General features: G+C 39.0%; 1 protein-coding gene across 3 annotated transcripts; it reads left to right on the forward strand.

The window, feature by feature from the left end:
* The first annotated feature begins 967 nt into the window (after positions 1 to 967).
* On the forward strand, positions 968 to 13,177 carry LOC111577987 (solute carrier family 22 member 13-like). Of its 3 annotated transcripts, none has more exons than XM_055014025.1 (12): positions 968 to 1,000; positions 1,103 to 1,198; positions 4,668 to 4,849; positions 4,932 to 5,035; positions 6,891 to 7,045; positions 9,226 to 9,394; positions 9,486 to 9,606; positions 10,083 to 10,177; positions 10,398 to 10,612; positions 10,697 to 10,805; positions 10,935 to 11,141; positions 11,621 to 13,175. In XM_055014025.1, the coding sequence occupies exons 3-12, from the start codon at positions 4,727 to 4,729 to the stop codon at positions 11,688 to 11,690; spliced, it is 1,368 nt and encodes a 455-aa protein (XP_054870000.1). In that variant the 5' UTR covers positions 968 to 1,000; positions 1,103 to 1,198; positions 4,668 to 4,726; the 3' UTR covers positions 11,691 to 13,175. The 3 variants fall into 3 exon arrangements, with proteins under 3 accessions (XP_054870000.1, XP_054869999.1, XP_023140305.2); XM_055014024.1 differs by having other exon boundaries at positions 983 to 1,000; positions 4,571 to 4,849; XM_023284537.3 differs by lacking the exons at positions 968 to 1,000; positions 1,103 to 1,198 and having other exon boundaries at positions 1,207 to 4,849; positions 11,621 to 13,177.
* The last annotated feature ends 747 nt before the right edge of the window (positions 13,178 to 13,924 follow it).

The following is a 13,924-nucleotide window of genomic DNA, read 5'->3' on the forward strand; positions in this document are numbered from 1 at the left end:
CCACAGTGAGGTCATCAGAATTTTCAAAGACATGGCACCAAGGAGGATGCTCTTTTAAAGCAGGAGAGCGATAATGCACACACAACTCACTCACTTTTCTAAAGGTCATTTGTTTCATTATGATGTCATTTACAATGTTACAGTACAATGCTTGATTGACCCTTTGTGTGTTATTATTGAGGTGTTAAAATAAATGCCGTTACAGAAAATGTGTTCCTGACTTTTTTATTTTTTCAAATCTTACACTGTTATATTAAGGCATCCAGTGCTTTTACACACTGCACAAGGTGCCCTTTTTTTCCCACTGAGCACCTGCCCGCCAAAATGTCTGTGAACGCCGCTGAGTCAGTGGCATCCGCATATTTTATATGCAACTTTAGTGTCAGATATAATGTGTGCCGTGCACTCCAGATGTTGATGTAATTTTTTTGTGTGTGTATTGAGCAGAGAAGAGAGTTAGCATCAAGAAAATGTTAGCTTTAATGTAAATTAGCAGTGCTAACCGAGCTAGCTGCTCAGTCGTAGCCTGATTAAAGCTAACGTAGCATTAAGCTAATGATGTTTGTGTTGTTTTATGTAAACAGCTGAAGTGTGTTGTGTTAGTGTAATGTGATACATTTCCTTAACAAAACTGTCAGTGGAGATACTGGTTCACATCAATGTAACATTTAGAAAACCTAAATATGATTAAAACAGTGAGGTTAAGGTTCTGTGTTGTCAGTAGTCCTGAATATCTGCTGAGTCTCTGAAGTTAAACTGGAGAAAACAGTAAATCTACTCTCTAGTCGTTGTAAATGTCGGATAAATTGTATTATTATTCTCCTGCACAGTATTGTTTATGTATTAAGAAGATATTGTAGTCCTGCAGTGCCACCTTGTGGTCTGTTCCGCTTTTATTTTGTTAAGGGCGCGTTTCTTCTTCTTCGGCGGTTTTTGTGACGCCGAACTTCCTGTTTTTTTTGTCTAAACAACATTGTGCTCACGCATCGTCGGAGAAACGGTAAAAGCTGTCTAAAAACTAGTTATACATCACATTTATCTGTTTGAATTGTATTAAGGAAAGGTTTACATTGTGATTTACCTCATTATCCTGTATTCGTAGCTCTGAACAGCGACGTGTGTGTGTGTATATCGAGCTGGAGAGCATGCTAGCTGATGGCTAACACTTAAATTAGCGCCCTTGGAACGGCGGAATGAGGTATGAAAATGTTAAATATGCATTATTATCAGATGAGTTGCGTTTATTTGTATTAGATGTAAATATGATTTATATGTGAGTTGTTTGTGATACTACAGTGAGGCATTTGTAATCTGTTTAATTCTGTAGTTTTCACGGTGCTTATGGTACACGGTGCTTGTCGAGAGTGAGAATAAATCAACACCACTTTGAAACTCTCTCCGTCTTGCTGAGTGAATCCAAGGGGCCGCTACAGTCGTTAACATTGTTTAATGACTGATTCACATGTTGTAGTACTTCTTACTTAGCGTAGATTGGAAAAATGAACCCAGAATATGACCAAAGTCATGATGAACACTACAGTTATTACATTTAAATTGCAGCACAGATAAGCTGGATAATAAAATCCTCTCCCCTAAAGCTGAAGTGACTACAGGCCTTTCAGTTCTTGTAAAACTATATGAAATAGGAAATCTTTCCAGAGTCACTTTAAAATGAACCTCTGCTGTTGATACTGATGCTGTGAGGATCTTCTAAGGGAAGCCAACAGAAGGAAAACCTCATCTGGTTGTGAAGAAGGAGACTGAATGGATGACATCCTCAGTGAATCATATCCAGTTTAGCTTTCACTCACATAAGTTCAGACCAACTCTTTAAGCAGTTTATTATTCTCTGTTCTTAGTATTCACACGTTCCATTCTTCACCTTTAACTTCATCTCTGCTGTTGTAGCAGAAATACAATATTAAAAGTCCATGTTATTTATAGCAGATATGCTGCATTAAAACATCAACACATTCAGGGCAGGAGCTTCATTATTTCCTTTATTGCACATTTAAAAACTACATTATTTAACAAATCTGAACTGTAAAGATGTGTAAACGCATGCAATAAATGGCTCTTCAGACAACCACAGCTGGATGTTCATGTTCTCTGGAGCTTAGTCCACATCAGACTAGATGTTCGCAATGATCCAGACCAAGGCTAGAAGGAAAAGACACTAACAGTGAGAGCTCAGATATTAACTTAGAACTGAACTGAGATGAACATTCATCAGTAACAGAGTTCTGTGCAGAAACATTAATGTAGATTTATTTATATCTGTTGATCGTTAACGAACAGCACATGGAGACAGCAGTTGTCGATCCGTTATGATTGATCAGCTCTGACCTGCAGGACACTTAGCTACAGCTAACAGGTGGTTAATGAGTAAACCATGAAACATGATTGCACAGGTTGATGTCTCATTATATTTTTACATCCTTGTATCACAAATCAAATTTCATTCAAGGGCTGAAGACGTGTGTCAGTATCCTGATGACTTCTAATTCATCAAAAAATACATTATAATCATTTTAATTCTTTCAAAATCCTCACTCTATATATATTGTACAAGTCTATAGAGACAAGGATATAAACTGCAACTTATAACTGATTGATGGAAGAACACAGCTCCGAGGCTGTAAGGATTAATGATTGATTGAATTAATGACTAACTTGTAGTTGTACCCTCAGCTGAACTGCTGTAGCTCAGGGTGTTTTAAAATTTGGGCTCAATGTCTCCTGTAAAAATCATAGTGAGATGTGATGAATGAAGTTCAGATTAGAGTCTAGGTCAAGGCCAATCTTTAAGATTCTTTGAAGCACCAAGCTGCGATTAAAATCATGCCAGCTCAGATTTTGTAGTTTTGGTTGAAAGCTTTTCGAGACACCAAAACTCAGAAATGAACTGCACAGGGACAGCACTTTATTGTTAACACTTCATTCTTTTCTCACATTATCTCAAAGACTACTGTCAATCTCTCAAATTCTTTAAAATACAGAGCTGCTGCAACTCCAACTTTGCAGTTTGTTGGAATACATTTTTCTTCTAAGCAACACATTTAGATCTTTCAGATCAGGGATGGGCAACAGGCAGCCCGTGGCCGCATGTGGCTGGCAGCACCATTTGGTGTGGTCCGTAGGCTTGCCACCTTTCAGAAATGAAAATAAAGGACCCCCACCACTGCTCCTCGGGGCCACGGTTCAGTAAAGTTGGAAAGATATTTACAGATTCGGACTTCCGGCATCAATAACTCATTAAATATACTTTGTCAAAACATTAATGATACCTCTTTCAAATTGTTGTAAGGTGGACAATATGCTACAAGCCCAGTTTTATCAAAAGTAGCTGTCTTTCAAGTTGCAGGAATAACATTGGTGTCAACAGGAGCCAGTTGAAGGCTGCAGTGTTTTGGTGACACTACAGTATATTCGAGTGAAGTTAATGAATATGCTACCCAAGTCCCATTTCCCGTTGCTTAGGGATTTTTCACTTTCGATGGCCAGCATGGCGCTCCTCCCACAGTCCTCCCCGTGACCCCAATGAGGATTAAGCAGATAGTGGATAGATGGATGGATGGATGGATGGATGGATGGATGGATGGCCAGCATGCTTGCGAACACTTGCATCTGTTAGAGCAGCTTTTCAACTATGGAGCACATTAAATCAAAAGAGAGAAACAGGCTGACAGATGAAACTACTCCAGCTCATGCAAATTGGAAGCACAAAAACTGACACTAACATTCAGAATATTGTGCAGCAGCAGGGGAGGCCACAGATATCTCATTAGGAAAAATGTTGCTGAGGCAGGGTCTTTTCAGGACCTTACTTGAAACGTCATGTGGAATTGGAGGGTTGTGTAGAAATAGTTCCAATTAAGCCGTTGCAAACATAAATGTTAACAGTTGCACTTTGTGTTGAAGTTCTGCACTTTACTCTTAATTGTTATTGTACTTTCTTCATAGATTACAAATACATGTTTTTTACAGAAGCATTACAAGAGAGGATTTGAATGTTAGCAATTGTAAAACAAGTACAACAAACATTGTTAATTGCCACAATGTCTGTGTTATTTTGTTTTTTCCTAGATGAAAAATATGTTTATATGAAGAAGAGTATGATTAAAATTCATAGTTATAATGTGGCCCCCGGTAGTGTTGGGGGGAAAAAATGTGACCCTCTCTGTCATTAAAGTTGCCCATCCTTGTTTTAGGTGATGTGTATTTATGCATTGATTTTGACAACAACTTCATAAAGAGACTTTTGGAGAGATATAGAGATAAATTAGATGTATTGAAGGATGTCATTTAGGTAACATTCTGTGGTTGAATTAAAGACAGAAAGGTCAGGCCCATGTTTGGCAATCACTACTCAGGATGAGCCTCTGGAAACTGATTAACTTTTATTGATTGGATATTGTCAAAACCTGTGGAGCAGTCTCTTGAAACAGGCATTAACCAGGTAACCAACATCAGGATGGCAGACTTTGGAGAGGTTCTGAGGAACATTGGAGAATTTGGATTATTCCAGCAGATAAATCTGTTTGCACTTTGCTTTCCAAATATAATTCAGTCTTTTGCAGTTGCAAGTTTACTTTTTGTCGAGTTCGATCCAGAGCGACGCTGTAACACAGACTGGATCCTCAGTGCTGGTCCTAATCTGACCACAGAGGAGCAGCTGAACCTGACTCTGCCTCGGGAGGAGGACGGGAGCTTCAGCAGGTGTCAGATGTTCGTCCCTGTGGACTGGGACATCGATGCCATCAGAGAAAATGGACTCAATGAGACCACCAGGTGTCTGAATGGATGGGTGTATGGAAACATGCTGTATGAAGCCACCATAGTCACTGATGTAAGTGTTGACAAACTGACATTGTTTCTCAGTTAATTATGACCTTCAGTTGAACTTTTTTTTCTATTTAAAATCTTTACAGTTTGATCTGGTCTGTGGTCGGGGTAACATGGTTCAAGTGTTACAAACAGTGTTTATGGCTGGAATGGTTCTTGGTTTCCTCATTTTTGGACCTGCTGCTGAATCGTAAGTGTATTTCAGTCAAGAATTATGTGTTTCAGTCTATGATTCAAAGATATACTTATTTTTTCTGTATAGGATTTGATATATTTTAATCAATATGCAATTTATAACAATTCATACTATAGGCCAGAAAGCAATACAAATATGGTGCAGTCCAAGTTATGTCTTCTTGAATTCATTATCTCACAGCTGACTGTGTCTAAATTCAATGTGAATATGTTTTATAACTCAACTGACATATATGAAAAATATGCGTATTTGCTGTAATCCTGAAGGTTGGTTACCACTTCTGAATGGTAAACATGAAGCTATACGGCCAGCAGCATTTTAGCTTAAAGACTGGGAGTCAGTTAGCCCAACACTGCTCAAAGGTAACAACGTTTCTTTATCAACTAATTGTGACCATAAAAACAAGAGAGTCACTCTGAGGTGTTTGTTTCACAGGACAGAATATACCGTATTTTCCGCACTATAAGGCGCACTTAAAAGCCTTTACTCAAAAACCGACGGTGCGCCTTTTAACCCGGTGCGCCTTATATGTGCACTGAGTTCCACCTAACCCGCTCCGCTTGATTGACTGTCGGACCATTTCCCGCCGACAGGGACGTAATACGTACACTACATGTGCTGGCAGCGATAAACCAATTACAGAACATTACGTAAAGGTACGTACAGTACCTACGCTTACCTCCGCCACGCCTCCGGTAGGCAGGTATACTGTACTACCGGTATGCTGCAAAACAACATTTGTTTGGCTAAGGACCCCCGAAAATGGCATCAGCGAAGAGACATGCTTACGAGGCCCAATTCAAACTACAGGCTATCAGTTACGCGGTTGTAAATGGGAATAGAGCAGCCGCGAGAGAATTCAAAATCAATGAATCTATGGTTCGGAAGTGGAGGAAGCAGGAGAATGAATTGTGCCAAGTTAAGAAGACAAAACAGAGTTTCTGCGACTCCATGCGCGCCCATATCACCGCTACTGTGAAAAACCAAGTGAAGCAAATGAATTCGGAGCTTGCCATCATTCCGGGAGGATTAACAAAAGAACTCCAACCGCTGGACATTGGAGTAAACAGGGCGTTCAAAGTGAAGTTGCGAGCATCGTGGGAGCGATGGATGAGAGACGGCGAGCACACCTTTACTAAGACTGGGAGGCAGCGCCGGGCGAGTTACGCCACCATATGTGAATGGATTGTGGATGCCAGGGCTAAGGTATCTGCTTTGACTGTCTCCGAGCTTTCGCAAAAGCCGGCATCATTGCTGAACAGCCACCCGGCAATGAAGCTGACTCCGACAATGACGAGAGGGAACCCGGCATGTTTGATGGTGAAATTGCCCAGCTGTTCAATTCAGATACAGAAGATGAGGACTTTGATGGATTTGTGACAGAAGATTGATCAAAAAATAATGTGTATATTTTTAAATACGTAATAGAATAAAGTTCAACCAAACTCACTGTTTTGCTTCCATTACTTTGTTTTAGCATGCGCCTTATAATACGGTGCGCCTTATGTATGGCTTAAGTACAGAAATAGACCCCGTAATTGAGACTGTGCCTTATAATCCGGTGCGCCTTATGTTGTGGAAAATACGGTAATCACTATTTTACAACTGATCCTTTTCCAATAAACCTGACCAGGTACGTAAATGCTTTTTAGGTCAATGTGAAACACATGGTGGCAATGAAAGTTTGCAGAAGCTTTAGCATAGATGAAATTGTTCCTTCCCTGAAATGCAGCTCGTGGTTAAAGCTATTTCTGTAATTTGTTTTTTTTTTTGTGTTTACCCAGTCTATCTACACTTCATCATTGTGGTTATCATCTGTTTTTTTTTTTTGTTTTGTTTTTTTTTGCAGGTTCGGTCGCAAACGAGCAACTCAAATTCCAACAGTTATGAAGTTGGTATTCACTGTGACAACAGCCCTATGCCCCAATGTCTATTTATATTTAGTGTCCCAGTTCTTAGTTGGAGTTGGAGCTGGAGGATATCGGGTCAACTGTATTGTACTAAGTATGTATCCTGAGTTTCTACATATTTAGCATAAGGCTGCAACTAACAACTGTTTTTATTATAGATTAATTGACTAATTGTTTTCTGAATGATTATTTAATTGTTTGTAAAATTTAAATTGTGTTAAAAGCCTATTGACATTTTCTAAAAAGAAAGTCCTTTGCACAGTTTTTGTTTGAACAATTTTTCTTTAATTTTTTATACTTCCACTGCTCTACAGGTTATTGGGAAATAAGTATTTTTACTTTTAATAGCTAGTATATTTTGTTGCCAATATTTGAATATTTTACATCAGTAGTTTACAAGTCAATCGAACCCACAGACTGTATATAATAGATGGACGTAGCCTCTGGGTGAAAAGTGAAGTGAATGCGAAAGTGCTTTAAATCTGCATTCTTTCTAACTGCTGACTTCTTTGGTTGCAAAGCGGTCCAACTGTATGGAAGTCTAGGAGGAAATAAATCTGCCTCCGACTTGTTTTGTTACCTCAGTAAACATTTTCCGAATGAGTTTATGGTCTCAATTGTTAGTTTGAGGTCTGCTTTAATGCAGCATGGTCTTCATTTAGTAAATTATCTGGATGAAGTATGATCTGGACAGCCATGAGTTCACGTACTGGATGAAGAAATGTACAGAGGATGTTGTCTCGGTTGCACTTCATATAGCCCTAATCCACCTGGAGCAGCCAAACACAGATGTCAGGATGCTCTTTGAGGATTTTAGCAGTGCCATCAACACTGTAGTCCCCCATAAACTGGTAGAAAAACTCACCAGCTTCGGACTCTCCACCACACTATGCTCATGGATTGTGAACTTTCTGACCAACAGGCCTCAAAATGTCAGGATGAGGAACCTGACATCCAACACCACAACCATGAATACAGGCACACCACAGGGTTGTGTGCTTAGTCTGACACTCTTCAGCTTCTTCAGCATGGACTGTGTCTCCACCCAATCCTCCAACACCCCGATAAAGTGCCGACAATACTACAGTGGTAGGCCTTATCAGAGACAACAAGACCTGGTACAGTCAGGAGCTCCAACATCTGGTAAAGTGGTGTGCAGACAACAACCTGGTCCTCAACACCACCAAAACAAAGGAAGTCGTCATAGACTACAGGAGGACCAGGAGGGTCATACAGTCCCCACCCCATATCAGTGGAGAAGAGGTAGAGAGGGTGGACTCAGTCAAATTCCTTTGGCATGCACATTACCAAGGATCTGACATGGACACTAAATACCTCCAACCTGGCGAAAAAAGCCAAGCAGAGGATGTTCTTTCTGAGGAAGCTGAAGCAGGGCGGTCTGGCTCCACAACTACTCACAAAGTTCTACAGAGGTAGTATCAAGAGCATCCTCTGCCAGGGCTGCACAGTGTGGTACAGTGGCTGTACAGGAGAAGTCAGAAGATTTGTCCCGGGTGGGAAATGTGGCAAAGACAATCGTGGGAGCTGAGCTCCTGGACTTGGACTTTGTGTATGCTAAGCACATGTGGAGAAGAGCACGGGCCATCTGCATGGACATCAGCCACCCAGGACATTCCCTGTTTGTCCCACTGCTGCTGGGGAGGAGGTACCGTGCCATCAAAACATGGACGAGCAGGCTGAGGAACAGCTTTTTCTCCAGAGCTGTTGCCTCCATATCCTGGATCTTTGAACCTTGATTATGGCTCCATTTAGAGTAAAATGGACAATAATGCAGGGTATGCTTTAAGGCGGGACTACCTTGTGATTGGCATGTTGTGACCTGAAGGGCATGTGTTCTGTCTTCAAGTTCTTACTCAGATTTACCCCTCACTTAACATGTCTGATTTAAAAACACCGAGATGTGGACGGCCAAATTTCAATGTCCATGTATCAAAACAGTCATCAACAAACCAGTGGGTGATGTTGTCATAGCTACACATGTCTTTTCAGTCTATGACAGAGTGAGACACCTCATCAGATGTTTTGTGACTACCAAGACAGAAGAGCTGATGGACAAATAATGACAATATTAAGAAAAAGATTAACATGATACATGCTGATTCATGAAAGTAAAATAAGTAATTACAGCAGTTAAAATGTTTAACATTGAAACCTATCCCTAACACTAACTCTTCAAGTGGTTGTTTTTCTTTTTCTATGCCACCATGTTAATGTAATATAAAGGTAACTAGTCTTATATTTTGGTCATTACAGCCACTGAATGGATCGGGGCATCCAAAAGATCATGGGGAGTAGGTGTGGCTCAGCTATTTGGTGCAATCGGACAGTGCGTCCTCGCTGGTTTGATCTATGGCGTCCGAAAGTGGAGACTGGCTCAACTAATCTCAGCAACTCCCCTTGTCTTGACTGTTGTTTACATATGGTGAGCATTGTGTTCTTTTTCTTTGTCTTTGCCTGTTGTTTGTTTTGTTTTGTAAATTACAGACAACTGGAAGTGTCATATTCTCTTTCAGGTTCATTCCAGAGTCAGCCAGGTGGCTGTTAAACAGAGGGAGGACAGAAGAGGCTAAAAAGCTCATCATCAAAGCAGCAGCCATTAATAAACGTCCCATCCCAGACTCTCTGCTGGAAGAGGTACTGAACCACTGCAGCATTTTAGGAACGAGTCTTCAAGCACATTGTCTATGACATGTATAATATTTTAACTTAATTTCTCTTTATTGCATCCCAAAATTATATATTAAGATTCATTGTTGGTGATGATCTTGGCAGAACATTATTTGATCTATTTATTTATTTATTTCATTGCCCATTTATTCATGTACAATTTGTGTCTGTTTTACATTTATTTATGATCTGTCTGTTTTTGATAGTAATACTTCTGTTTAACTAAAGACTAAAAATAGTGATTATTATTCATTAAGTGTTTCTTTGCATTTACTTCAGGCTTTACTTCAGTATTCCTTGCATGGTATCAGTGTTGTAAATGTGATTTAATGGCTGTTACATTCATTTTCCTTTAAAACTGCTTGGACAACATTTGTCTGTCAAGTTACTCAAAACTCAGGATTTTAAAGAGGATGCCACATTAACCAGTATTTCTGCCGCAGATTAAAGTGACCAACACTGTGAATGACGGCGGCATTAAATTGATTTTTGGATCACGACTACTGGCCAGATATTTCTTTATTGTGTCACTGGCATGGTAAGTCTGAAAGAATGGGAAATATTGTATAATAGTAAAATGTATCATTTGTAGTCGTTTTAAGGTTTGTACAAGTACTTGTAATATCTTCATTGCACTTAATCATATTGCTAATAGTCAGATGCTGCAGATTCATCATAAATCTTAAGCAACAGCTTTCTGGTTTTGATGTAAATGCATGACTTCCAGATGACTAATCAGATTGTCTTTTTTTATATAGGTTTTCACTGAACCTTTCCATCTACTCCCTATATTTTGACATGGCAAGCCTGGGCTTGAGCATATTTGTGACACAGCTCCTTTTTGGTGTTTTTGAAGTACCTGCTCTTTTACTCTCCATGTGGCTATTGGAGATTTTGGGGAGAAAAATATTATTCACAGCAGTCCTTCTGATTGGAGGACTCTGTTCCATGCTGATCCTGGCTGTTCCTGAAAGTAAACCTTTAGGTTTGGTTAGGAAAATTACTATTTCAATTTTGTTTTCCACGTCTAAATTTCTTTTCTTTTGTTCCCCTTCAGGTTATGCCATTGCTTCGACATGTTTAGCTGTCGCATCACGTGTCTGCATGATATTTATGGCTTCTGTTTGTGCTGTCTATATGCAGGAGTTGTTTCCGACATCGGTTAGGTAGGTGTTCACAGTTTGTATTCTGGTGTCTGTTGGTGAGAGTTTTCCAGAGAAGTGTGAAAGATGATGTGAAAATAAAGCAAATAACTAATAAGAGAGGTAATGTCCTATATGACCTCCCTTTTTCAGACAATCAGCAACAGCTTTAGGATCCATAGCAGGGAGAGCAGGCTCTATAGTGGCTCCACTGCTGAACATGTTATCTGTGTACCACTGGGCCATACCCATCTCCATCCTCAGCAGCTTCACCATCATCAGCGGAGCTCTCGGCCTCCTGCTTCCTGAGACCAGAAACAAAGAGCTTCCAGAAACAGCCAGTGACGCCGAGGGCAACAGGTATGCAAGCAGCAAGCAAGTAAATCTGGGTCAACTCCTAACACCTTTATCAAAGCCATGAATGTGTGTGACCTGTATTATCTGTGCTTGTTAGTGAAGTGTAAATTATGTAAGTCTGTCTACTTTGTACTTTGCGACAGAGGTTAAGCAGGAAAAACCCTCTTGACAGGCAGCATATTTTTTAAGTTAAATGTGAATATTGCTGTCTCACGTTGGGATTTTTAATTTTAGATAAGCATGTATTAGTGTTATATATAACACAAAATTATATATTTAAGTTTTAAGTAAACTCACAAATATCTCACATTTTTATATTGTATCATTTTCAATTGTAAACTAACCTAACATGAAAAGGTTAAAGCCCAAGAATCTAGAGAGCTTGTTCAGAAAGTGGCAGAGAAAGATATGAATAATAACACCCTTTTGCTGTTTTTGTTCAGTGAAACTAATAAACCTCTCTGTATTGGGTTTCTCCACAGAAGTAAGACTACCCTGAGGAGCATAAGTCAGTCAAACAGACCTCAGCACGGTGCTTCAACCAGGCTATAGTAATGTTTGTGTCTGCTGGTCTCGTTGTCCTCTTGGGTCCATAGTCAAGTTACTGCTACTACTCTATTGTCATTCAGGGTAGATGTTTATGATTTTTACAGAACACATTCTTATTTTCTTCATTTTGAGGACTCAGCTGAATCCCAGAGAACCACCAAATTTTCACTTACACAAGAAGGATCAAACTGACATGAACATTGCCATGAAACTTCCGATCATGCACTGGATTACTTTTTTTTCTGTTCCTGTCCACAAGTGTTTGTAGGTGAAGATTAGACTTGAACATACAGAACGTCCCATGTCTGCAGGACGGACTTCTAACCCTTCACCAGGAATGTTAAAATAATAATATTGGTGCTTGTATGGCAACATGAATGATTCTTGTAATATTTGCAGTTATCTGGCCCACTAATTACAAGCACTTTAATAGCTTGCGTTATGTCACTATAGTTATTGGACTGAATTGTTTACATCATGCTTACTTGAATTACCTTGAATAGACACTGTAGCACATTCAACATATTATTGGCTATGTTAATAAATATGTTTGCAAGAGCTGTCAATTAAAAGCTTTCACAGTGCTTTGTGTGACAGCATTTTAAATCCAAAAGGTAAAAGGTAAACTTCACTGTGGAATGGAGGGAGGGAGGGATGGGTTTTCTTGTTTTTAATGTTTTTAATGTTGTAAAGCACTTTGCGTTGCATTTTTTTAACTGTATGAAAAGTGCTCTATAAATAAAGTTTGATTTGATTTGAATCATAGTGCAGAGCTCCGGACTGCAATGTTTTATTAGAGTGTGAGGGTTAAAAAAAATCAAATGGTCGCATCGTGCTAGTAAACTGTATTTGTGTCAGTACAGGCAGTGGCTGTGGTAAGCAACTTTTATAACTTTGGTATATACTCTAAATGTTGGTCAAGGTGCAGGTTTTAATGTATGTTAGGTTTTACTACTTTGTTTACAGATAGCAGGGGTTGCTTTCTTCACCTCTGTGCCATCTCAGGCAAAGACAGGAGAGAAATAAGGACAGCCCAAGAAGAGGCCTCAGAGGGTTCTGTCACCCCCAGCAACGCTGTTTTAGTCATAATGTGTTGCTTACTTGCTTTATTCTGTTTTTAAAATATTTCAAAGAAAGAGACAGAGCAGCACAACCTCTCCAGCAATGAGCAGCCGAAGAAAGCTGCAAAGAATATCATAACACCTCTCTAGAAATTTGTTATTCTGCTTACCAAGGAGGATTAAGTTTGTATTAAAAAAATAAAGGCGAGCATACAAAGTATTGAAAACAAAAATATTTAAAACTTAATGACTGTTTTTTTCTTTTTGCACTGAGTCACTACTTTTTAATAAGGTAAATCTGAACTGTTAGATGTAAGATTTTTCATCTTATAAATAATGAAATTATTGAGGTGATACAATTTTCAATCATTTAACATTTTAATGCTGTTGCACAGGTGTGCACTATCACTCACTTGTGTTGTATGCTGTATGAATAAAATTTCTGTGGTTGTGTTTCCAAAAAATTGGTTTCTCTAAAATTTCACTGGAGCCAACTGATGGCTCCAGTGAATTTGATGACACTACAGTACATAAGAGTGAAGTTATTGAATTTATTACTAATAAAACAATACTAAAATAATGAAAATTCCTTAAAATTCAGATTTTTTTTTTAATTTAGTGTCAAACCAAGAGTTGTAGTATGACCAGCAGGAGATAATTGAAGGCTCCGGTGATTTTGGTGGCACTACAGTACATAAGAGTGAAGTTATTGAATTTTATGACTAATAAAATAATAAAAATTCCTTAAAATTCAGATTTTTTACTTAATGTCAAACCAAGAGTTGTAGTATGACCAGCAGGAGACAATTGATGGCTGCAGTAAATTTGGTAATACTGCAGTAAATAAGAGTGAAGTTATTGAATTTTATTACTAATAAAATAATAATAAAATAATAAAAATTCCTTAAAATTCAGATTTTGCATTTAGTGTCAAACTAAGAGTTGTAGTATGACCAGCAGGAGACAATTGATGGCTCCAGTAAATTTGGTGACGCTACAGTGTATAAAAGTTAAGTTATTGAATATTTGTGTAGTGTCTCTCTTCGCTATTGCAGCGGTTTTGCTATTTGCAGACGGTCCCTGTTCACTCGTCGCACAGCCAGCTGCTCATAGACATCAATGTTATTTCTGCAGCTTGAAAGACAGCGACTTTTGATAAAACTGGCCTTGTAGCAC

The sequence above is a fragment of the Amphiprion ocellaris genome, chromosome 10 (genome assembly GCF_022539595.1).
Source record: "Amphiprion ocellaris isolate individual 3 ecotype Okinawa chromosome 10, ASM2253959v1, whole genome shotgun sequence".
NCBI lineage: Eukaryota > Metazoa > Chordata > Actinopteri > Pomacentridae > Amphiprion > Amphiprion ocellaris.

What these genes read in the sequence shown, in the direction of transcription:
- LOC111577987 (XM_023284537.3), top strand. Translation starts at nt 4,475, where the DNA reads ATGGCAGACTTTGGAGAGGTTCTGAGGAACATTGGAGAATTTGGATTA. An exon ending in AAGCCACCATAGTCACTGAT is followed by an intron (nt 4,850 to 4,931) that starts GTAAGTGTTGAC and finishes AAATCTTTACAG; the next exon opens with TTTGATCTGGTCTGTGGTCG. An exon ending in GGTCAACTGTATTGTACTAA is followed by an intron (nt 7,046 to 9,225) that starts GTATGTATCCTG and finishes TGGTCATTACAG; the next exon opens with CCACTGAATGGATCGGGGCA.